Genomic DNA, 10,715 nt, shown 5'->3' with positions numbered 1-10,715 from the left:
GTGTAGCGACCATGTTCTGGCCCGATGTTTGCCCCTGTTTTTCACTTCTTCAGCTGCTCTCACACCTCTCAGCTTGTCTGTGTGAGGGTGATCCTCAGCGATGTTTAGCTGCCCTGTTAAGCCTCAACAAGCGGTTGGAGTCGAGTTGCAGTGCCCTTTTACTTCTCTGCTACTTCAACTTTTCTTCTTCCTCATCACCTTAATTTTCCATGTACAATTTAACCCTGAACAACCCCCAATTGTATTCTGTAGGGATATTAATCTGGAAAACATCCATTGAGAAGTATGTGAAGTGGTTGAGACCACAAGTGCCGTATTGACGGCTCTCACCTCCTGAACTTCTTAAACAACCTTAAACAAGCTTCCCACTTGAGTCTGGAAACTGGAAAAGTCTGGAAAAAGAAGACTGGAGACTTGATTTGAAAGCAAAACCGTTCAAGTCTTTCCCAGAGAGACAGTGGCTGACTTGGACTTGCCCCAAAACAGCTCTGCGCTGTAGATTAAGATGCAGCAATTTAATGGACTATTTCTCACCTAAGTTTTATTTAGAAACCTTGTGTGAACATTTTTATTTTGTGGAAAGCTTAGGAGAAACACCTCCAGACCAGCAATCATGTTGATCCCGTTTGAAGCAAAACCCAAGGACAGCAGCAGCATTTGTCCCATCAAATGTAGAAAGGGTCATGTGTGTTGTATTTTGAATCAGAATCAGAATCAGAAATACTTTATTGATCCCGAGGGGAAACTCTTTTGTTACAGCAGCTCACCTTTACGTCAGTGCACACAGGAATAAAAGTACTAAGCAAAAAATATAATACACTATAATACAGGTCAGAAAATAAATTAAGTACCAAGTGGGTATAAGTATAAAATAAAATAAGTGTGAAGTACCAAGTGGGTTTACCGGTTGATGATAATAATACGGTATAAGGTAATAGTGCATGAACTGTCAAGTTAAGTGTAGCTTATTAAGGTTATAATGAGACGGAGGATATTGCACAGCAGTAGTAGAGGTAAGGAAAGCAAATGACTGACTCTAGTTTTGGTCTACACTGACAATGCCCTAAACAAACTAATGGGGCTTGCCAGGCCACACACAGTAAGTTAAGAGAAATGTTTGTGGTGAATTATTTATTTATTTCAGAAAAAATGAATGAATAAAACATCATATAATACAACATTTTTTTTTAATGCAAACTAAGAAAATCTGACACATGTCACACAGAGCCAGACATATATTACACCATGTGCAACATGAGCAGCAGGAAAAACCAACAAGTCACATAACCACTCCTTACATACCCTACAGGTAACTAATTATAGGGGCCTAAACCACTAGTAGGGGATTTCACTATATACATACAGTACATTCAAACACATATTTTGGCCAAAAAAACATCTAATTTTGTACAATTTTGCTTAATAAGCAATTACAGATCAAATATGTATGTAACTATCAGCTTCAGGAAAATACCTTTTGTCACAACAGACACACACTCCCCCTCTGCTCCTCAAACATGGTAGAACCAGGAAGTATAAATAGACATGAGAGTTGCTGTAAACCCTTTTGCCTGAAGACCTGGAGGCAGGTGAGGAGTAAAGGTAAGTCAGTATACACATATTTAAAATTCTGTTAGCAGTACTTATCATACCATCAAACATAAGACAGTGGGTGTACCTGCTTGTGGTACTGTGCCAACTAAATGAGTAGTACTCTGCTTTGTGTAGGACTGACTACCAACAAATTCTCCTATGTTGCACAAGCATTAACACACAGAGCATTATTACATTTTGCTCCATCATTAGTGAAGTTTACACACACTTACAGCCCCCACTACATTGTGAACACCATACATGTGTGCTGACACATGAGTAGCTGAACTCAAGTCCTCCTACATAAACAGTAACGTAGCTAATTTATCTTTTCAGAAATTACACATATGATGTTCACTTAATGAGTTACATGAGTATCTCAGCAACTAAAATTACTTGTCAAGTCAATCCACGCAAACCTTTTGCGCCACTGACCAATAGCAAACTGCCTTGATAGCGTTGACCTTCGAGGGAACAAAGAGCAAGAAAGTCCAAAACAGAAGAAGCTGATTATTAGCTGATTTGTACCATCCACTTTTATATCGCCCTGCTCTATAAACAGCTCCACAAAATAGGAATATCTTGAAGACAGTTATGAGACAGGAGTCGATAATACAAGTGTATCTCTTGAATTAACTGTTAACTCAATGTCCAGTTAGTGACCAAGTTAGCTGGCTTGCTAACTGTCAGCTGACAAGCCAGCTAGCTTGGAGCGCTATTGTGACTGACTATCTTGTTCCCGGCTGGCTGGCGAGTTAGCTGTTACTCAGCAGTTACAGCTAGTTTGTCAACTATCCCTACGAGTAGTCACTGTCACTAAGCTTCTAGAGACACCTATTTCACAAGACTTAAAGGATAGGTTCACCATTTGTCAAATCTGTCTTAAAACAATAGTATGATGACCATATATGTACATTGAAATAGGTTTGCTTGCTGTAGTCATTCCTTCTGTTAAGAGATCCTTCCCTAAAATGTAAGTGATGTGGGACAGAATCTACAGGCCTCATTCTGTGCAAAAACACAGTCCAAAGTTTATCTGAAGTTAATGAGGCTTCAGCAGTCTGAGTTAGACAAATAAGTGAGTAACTTCCAAAGTTACATTAAGTAACTTGTTTTGACTCAGACAGCTAATCGAAGCATGTAAGGAAGAGATCTTTGAATGTTGAACTGGAGAAACAATAACGCCGAGCAAAAACTGTTTCAATGTTCAAATGGGCTCATGACTATTATTTTAAGTTAGACTTGGACAATGTGATCCTATCCTTTAGGTTTTGCAGCAGTATAATATGCTACTTATACCTTTTGTGGAAGAGATATAACGGTCATTATTTGCAAGGGATTTTCAGGAAAACAAAAGCATAGGTCATTTTAAATGATTGAACGAACCAACAATAATGCTGTTTTTTTTTCTGGTGAGAGCAGTGGAAGTCTAAACTGATGAACTTATGAACTGGTAAGCGAAATTGTAAAGCATGTTTCTTTATGAATCCACTGTTCTTATAAATTTGGAATCTGCTCCAATATTAAACCAGGTCTTAATTCCAAATCCTACTCTTAGTTTTACGAGTCTTAAGCTTTTGATCAAGCGTTGCCATTTATCAAAGTGAGGTTGGGCCATAATGGAAGAACAATTATGACCCATAACAATGTATGTGCACTGTATTCACCACCTGGGTGTGTGTGTGATATGTCATAATGTGTTATGTTAGTCACTGCCCCTCTGACAGCTCATGTCAATAGGTGGGTGATACAGCTGTCATCATATTGTGGTGTGAATGAGCTTGGCTCGACCGTGTGTTGGTGTGTGTGCGCGTGTGTGTCTGCGTGTGTGTCTGCAGTCCCAGACGGAAGCCCAGAGGACAGATGGTGGGTTCAGACGCAGACTGACACACCATAACCAAGCGATTACACACTCAATGACTCCCCCTGAAGAGAGAAAGGGGGACAAGGGGGAGAAGATGGAGAGAAATAGAAGTGGGGAAGAGGGATAGAGGGAAGAGATAGGGGAGAAAGAAGGGTAAAGAGGGTGGGAGCGGATCAATGCATGAAAAGTGTGGGACATCTGAGGAGAAAAGAGGAAAATGTGGAGGGTGTCAAGTCTTTCATTTGCAAAGGAAAATGTGTATATTTAAAAATGGGGGTGGATGGTGAAGAGAGAAGATGAAGAGAGTCAGATAAATGAACAAAACAAGTTGAAATGAAAGAGGAGGAAATAGGAGGTGGAGAAGGAGCCCTATACCAATAGCAAGGCAGAAGAAGAGATGGGGAATGAATGGATAGAAAGACTGAAGTCTGTGGGGACACCGGATTACATGATAACCAATTAGAGCAAAGGATGTTGGAAACTCCCCTGATGAAACTGATATGTGATTGGTTCAGGGTTTATTATCCTCACTGAGCTATCATTTCCTCTTTAATACACTCAGATACACACACACAGTCAGAGATTAGATTTGGTAATCTTAAACTGGTGATGTTTTTTGTTTGGCACATGATACTGTGGTGTTGTGGATCTGGCATTACCAACATGATTTATTCCAATAATTTGTCACAGCTAATATAATGTATGACACCAGATTTCTAAGGTGGATTCTAACCTCTGCTCACAAGAAACACTGTTTACAGCAGCGAACCCGACCAAAAACACCCCCAACACATGCACACACCGCCACCACCCGAGTCTAGCCCGGCCCAGGTCAGGTCAAGCGGGATCATGGGAAACCATTCCTGTGGCCCTTCTCACCTTTTTCATCTCAGAGCGTCTCAAAAACATCCCAGACATCGTGCTCTCTGCTCTTCTCTTCATGCACACACACACTCACACACAAACTTTCAAGTCAAACCTTTCTTTTTTTCCCAGCTCTGAAACAACAGTAGCCACAGAGGAAAGTGCCATGGTGCTGTTAATGGTAATGGGTGGAATTTTCAGTTTTACCACGGCACATGTATGTTTAGAGTGTCTTAGTCTTTATTAAAACTAGACTGAAAATGTTCTTGAAGTTTGTATCGACTACCCTGAGGACTGAAACAATCAAATAAAATGTTATTTTTTTCTGAGTAAAACAAGACTAAAGTGTCTATGGTTCTCTTTGACTAAGACATGACTAAAATATCCAGTCTGTTGCCTGGTTTTCTATATGAAAACTGAGCTATTCAGCCAACATTTATTAAGATATTACATTACTGGCATGCTTAATATTGCTCAGTATTAAAGTTAACTGTAATCATGCCATTTAAAGGTGGTGTTATCTTTAAACGTTGATTACAACAGCTGCGTAGTTCCCCACTTAGTGACAGTGATAAGTCTGATATGTAATGTTTTTGCATCTGATGACTGATATTGTCACAGCTGTCTAAAAATGTGTATAAAAACAATAGCTTTTCAACCAAATTTAGCTTGTTTATAACATACACGCTCATCTTCTTCGACCTACAAATTGATGCCTACTGGGCTACCATGGTACTGTACCATGTGACTGACCAGGCCGGGTATTTCCCTGGTACTTCTTTATAAGTTTGGGCGGTTGGCAGTAATGAGGGCCTTTCCCTCCTTTCATGTCACTGCAAAATCATTGTGAAACTTTAAATCCAACCCTGTGTGGACTTTCAAAGCCTCTGGAGCAGATATTTACAGATTGAGGGATTAGGAAGATGGCTCTTATTAAAACTGAGTCCTCATCATTTGACTGTCATTCTATTTAATCATTACTAAATGGACTCATTAAATTCCTCCTCTAAAGTGTTTCCCTTCAAACTCTGAGGCTTTGATGCGCTTGCACAGACACACATGCTAACACACATTCAAATACACAGACACACTGCACTGACCCAGTCTATTGAAGAGACTTTTATCAAATGTAATTTATCAACTTTCTAATGCGACCAGGACTTGTGATGCAGTTAATTCTTCAAGAAGGATTAGTCGTGTGTCTCTCTGGGTATACAGTGTGTGTGTGTGTGTGTGTGTGTGTTGTACTGGAGTGCTGTTGTGTACTGTAGAGAAAATGGCATGTCCCTTTGCTGTGCATTTTTTTTATTTATTTTTTTGCCTAAACCTTTAATAAATTGAATGTTACACACCATAGAGCACAAGTATGTGCCACAGTTGTATTTTTGGATGGCATAGCTACTAATGTCAGTTTGTGACATTTTGAATGAAGTTCTTCAAATTTATTTGTTATATCAAAACAGTTGTGATTTAGCTAGTGGCTCTAGGAATTGCAGTGTCTGTGCAATTGTCAGTTGGTCGATCAATCCACTGCTTTGGTCCAGACTGAAATATCTCAACCACTATTGTCAGGAAACGTTCCCCAGAGGATAAAAATTATAAAGACTTTGACGACCCTCATATTTTTTCCATGATGTCGACACTTGTGTTTTTAAATTAAATATCTTAACTGTTGGGTGGATTGCCATGAAATTTGCTACACACATTCATGTCCCCTTCAGCATGAATTGTAGGGTGATCCCTTAACTTTCCATTTAGCACCACTATATAAATATTTTTGTTTATGACCAAATGTCTGCAAAACAAATGACATTCCAATTCCATTCCCATAAGTTTTGTTTTGTGCTAATTAGCAAATGTTAGCATGCTAACATGCGCAACTAAGATGGTGACCATTGTCAACATTATACCTGCTTAACATCGGCATGTTAGCATATCCTTGTTAGCATGCCATAACTTCAATTTAAGTGATTTTTTAAAATGCATTATGAAATGGCTGTCGGTATATAACGTAGTCGGAGTATCTTCTCTTGTCCTCCTCTTTTCACCTTCCTCAGCTCTCCTCAAATATTTTTACCTTATTCAAACCTCTTTCTTCCTGTCGTCCCCTGCTCTCCTCATCCTCACCCGTTATCTCTCCTTTCTATCGAAGCCGAAACGGGTCGTTGACGGGTAATAGATTTAGCCGCTATACTGGTGGAGAGACAATGAGAGAACCATCAATTTATCCGCCGTTTAACTGCTCCAATCTAACCTCCGTAAACTCACCCGGTGAAACTCATTTCTGTGTTTCCTCGCCAATCTGAAAAGCTATCATCTCGCTAATCTTGGGCTTTCAATTCGCCAGGGGGACAGGGGAGTCAGACCAATCCTGGATCTCGGAGGTGATCTGTTAGCCTGGCGTAAATGTTTATAACACGGGGCAATCTCCAGGGTTTATACGTTGATGTGCACGTCCAGTCATACACACACACACACTTCCTTTTTTTTTTTTTCCTGTGTCTTTCTCTCTCGCCCTCTCCGGGGCATTTATAGGGATGTGAAAGCTGTTATTGGGCAGGTCAGTGGAGTGGAACTGTCAGATAATAGGCTAGTTACCGTGGCAGCACATGAATGAGGGATGGAACGGAGGAGGGAGACAGAGGGAATAGAAACGCTCAACTCACTCCTTAATCAGAAGGTAAACTGGAAATCTGGGGTGTTTAGACTCCCTGCTGAAACAGAGAGGAGGGGGGAGAGAAAAGGGGGAAGAAAAGTAAGTGAGTGAGCGGGATAGAGAATGACAAAGGGAGGAGGACAGAGGAAATGTGAATGGGCATGGAGCAGAGATAAAGATACAGAGAGAGAGTGTATTACCATTCCCAGGGAGCCAGGTGTTTATTTCTCTATTTGTAAACGCTGGCTTCATTACCCAGAGTTCAACAGGAGCAGGCTGAGCTGCGGCTGCATCAAGGTCAGACTAATCAGACAGTGAATAGGAAGAAAGACAGAAGAGGGAACACAAATGATGTAATATATCCTCTCTGCTGCTCTTGCCCCCCCATCCTTACCATTTCCTATCTGTCTCTGGCACTCCTCACCCCTTCTTCCTTCCCTCCCCTCCTCTCTCAGCCTGCTCACCCTTCGTCTCCCACTTTCTCTGATGGAGACTGACAAAGTCTGCTTTGTAGAATGACACTTGTTTGTGTGTCTGTGTACGTATATCATCAATTTGTTTGACGCATTGGCCAGTATTCTGCAAAACCTACTTAGTTGCATATATCCACTTGTTTTCATGGTTCAGAGCCTTAAGGAAACAGTTTGCATTGTTGTTTGCGTTAAGGTTGATTATAGGTTAAAAATTTTCTCACTTGAAGTGAGAAACTACTTCAAGTGTTACTTCATGAAACTTGTTAGTTAACAAATTAAAAATTTCAGGAATAACAACTATAATTCATTTAGAGACTCTTAACCCTAACACTAACTTCAAGGAAGGAGGATGTTGGAGTCGTGGAGAATTATAAAGGCCGTGCTCTACTCCTGTACGAATATGATTGGATGATACAAGTGGCAGCCAACAGCTGATGAATGAGCCAGTGATGCATTAAGCATGAATGAAGCAGGGGATGCCAGTCTGCTAATGCAAGCGCAACTTCAGTGCTCTGCCAGAATGAGTTTCTTGAAAACAGTATGGGTCAAGCATTTGTTCTAATGGATTCCACTGCAGTTATGGGCAGAAACCAAAGTTCACCATAGACTGACTCCTAAATCCAATCATCTCTTATCTTAACCTACATCCTAACCCAGCTATACAGGCTTAATCTTAGGCCTATAAACCCAACCTCCCAGCCAGTCACGTGGCTTCTACCCTAACTCCCATGGGACCGTGGGAAGTTTGTGGCAAGTATATTACTTTAAAATGTGAATCTAAGCATTGATACATGAAGTCAGTTTGATTTCTAAAATAAGATTAGAACACATTTGGCTGCAGCTTTGCTTCTTCTGGTTAGTTTCAAACTGTGAAATAAATAAATTCTAAACGGTCACTACTAGGAATTACTGTGTGTTAGCAAATAAGCTTATGATAGCACATGAATAACTGCACTTTTTTTTTGCAGTGTTTGGAATCATGTTGTACATTACGTAAGTAAGAGCATCCTGAATTTTCTGACTGTCTTAGGCCATGCTTACACTAATGTGGATAAATGCACATGAAAACTGAAACACCAATGGAATTATAGCTAAATCTCTTCTTCTGCCCTCTTTTTTGGGTAGCAAACAACACAACTACATCACCTCAACATCTGGTAAATGTTGGGGTTGAAAGGATTGACCTTTTACATATACAAGAATGCTCTCTGCTTGGTCTCAGCAGGTTAATAGTCTACTGTACTTCTTCTTTGTATCTCTTCTTGGGATCACTGTTTCACTATAGCCAAACACACAATATAGACATTTTTATTGGCCGTGTTGGTGTGTTTCTTCTCAGATGACTGCATGGGTATAAAATTGTGATTTAATTTGACATTTTAAACAAAGATAAAATAACCACAACTGTATTATGACAGTTTGCAATATAATTATTTTTAAAATTGTTCCTACAACATATTCCTCAACCTAACATATGCCTGAGTTTGGAAAAGCAAAACTTTTCGTTTTTAAATGAGCACCATTTTTTGGTAGAGGAAAATGTCAGTTTAGAGCAGACTGAAAGCCAAAATAGAGAGAAACAGGTGCAATTTCAAAATGTGTCCGCATTACTGTGATCATGACCTCAGTGCAGTCACTTTTTCAAGTTCTTTATTGTTATATGCACAACAATAACACTTTTTGACCCTGGGTTCAAGCAGCATTATTCTAACCAAACTAGACACATAAACACTCAAATAAACGGCTCAAAACAAGCTTGGTGTGATTGCGCCCTCAAGTATGAATTATGGTTTGGTATGTGAAGGTATCTGTATGCATGTGGGTGTGTATTAAGATAAAGCTTTTTTCTTATGCACACATGACTCTACGCGGTATTGTAATAATCACAGATTCTTTTGATGTCCTGGACTTGAAAAAGGCTCTCAACAGGGCTGTTCTCCAAACTGCTAATCTCTCAAAGGTAGTGAAGAGGAGGGGAGGCAGGAGGAAGAAAAAAACGAGTAATGAGGAAGGAAATGGAGAAAGAGAGGAAGAGGAGGATGGAGAGTGGTGGTGGACGAGGAGATCAGTGAGAAGGAGGCCAGACTTGTGCAGAGATGGAGGGAGAGAAGGGCAAAAATGGGGAAATGAATGAGAAGAAAAGTGATAAGAACTCTTGCTTTTGAACTTAAAGAGCTTAATTTGAAATGTCAGGGCTAACCCCCCCTGCCCCCATCATCCTCCCACCTCCTCCCTCTTCCCTGCCGCACTCCCTCTCCTCAGGAGTCCCTGTTGTGCAGTAGTGTGGATTAAAATAATTAAACAGGCTCTGTTTTAATTAAGACAATAAAGCTGAGAGTCTCTAGGTAAGACCTGAAAGAGAGAGAGAGGGAGATGATAAAGAAGTCTAACGAGAGAGGCGGGATGATAGGAGGTACAGAGGGAGATACATTATCTTCATTACTTATCTATCTTGTCTATTTCCAGGCAAGAGATTGCATTATCACGTTCTACGTAAGTATGTTTGTACTGGTCCTGCATGTACCAAAACCCATGTGTATATGTGTGTGTGTGTGGTATAGGTGTCGAGGGCTGCTTGTTTAATGACTTAGGCCTGTATGTGAGCATGAATGTATAAATGCATTTATATTGCTTTTCCCACTGCCTTTGAAGCATGCATGTTTGTGTGTTCCTGTGTAGCGCATGTGTGTGCATGTGCATCTTTATTTCGTCTCCCTCTCAGCCTGCTAATGAAATATTTATTTATTTCTGGGAGCGCGGGCGCTGGGTGGCGAGTACCTCAAATGAAATGTCATATCTCATTGTGTCTACCCGAGAGGAGGGGGCAGAGGAAAGAGAGGAACAGAATTGCTACTGAATTATATACAGAAGATTCAGACGGGAGTCATTACAGGATGAAGAGGGAGGGGATATGAAGAGTAAGACAGAGCGAGAGACAGGGAGGAGGGGGGAGAAACAAGTAATTCATCTCCCATCACTTATTGTGTGTGTGTGTGTCATGTTGCTTCTCTGTCACATCGTCAACCTGCGGTTCAGAGCTTCAGATGTCAAACTCTGGCTGTTGTGACTCCTGTTTGCTACTCATGCATGCACACACACACGCTGAAGTGAGCCACAACAGTGTTTCAACACAGCCCATCTAGACATACCGTAGGGACCAGGTACAGCTTATCTAGTAGTAGCTGTTATCATTGCACTGAGAACACACACACACACACACACACACTGGGCCTTGCCACCAACCCAGAGGAGATTAGAACTTCTT

At 40.6% G+C, this 10,715-nt stretch overlaps 1 protein-coding gene across 2 annotated transcripts in view; it reads left to right on the top strand.

Moving 5' to 3' along the window:
• The first annotated feature begins 1,130 nt into the window (after window positions 1–1,130).
• Window positions 1,131–10,715, top strand: part of LOC122872047 (ubinuclein-1-like) — a 74,554-nt gene continuing 64,969 nt past the window's right edge. The window contains exon 1 of one of the 2 annotated variants that reach the window (XM_044187716.1): window positions 1,131–1,602. In XM_044187716.1, the coding sequence (XP_044043651.1) occupies window positions 1,518–1,602 (85 nt within the window). In that variant the 5' untranslated portion in view covers window positions 1,131–1,517. Of the gene's footprint in view, window positions 1,603–8,376; window positions 8,444–10,715 lie in introns of those variants that run through there. The other variant, XM_044187727.1, reaches the window with a different exon arrangement.

This window comes from Siniperca chuatsi, linkage group LG3, assembly GCF_020085105.1.
Source record: "Siniperca chuatsi isolate FFG_IHB_CAS linkage group LG3, ASM2008510v1, whole genome shotgun sequence".
Lineage (NCBI taxonomy): Eukaryota > Metazoa > Chordata > Actinopteri > Centrarchiformes > Sinipercidae > Siniperca > Siniperca chuatsi.
The sequence above is the reverse complement of the archived record's forward strand: the minus strand, read 5'-3'. Positions and strand labels throughout refer to the sequence as shown.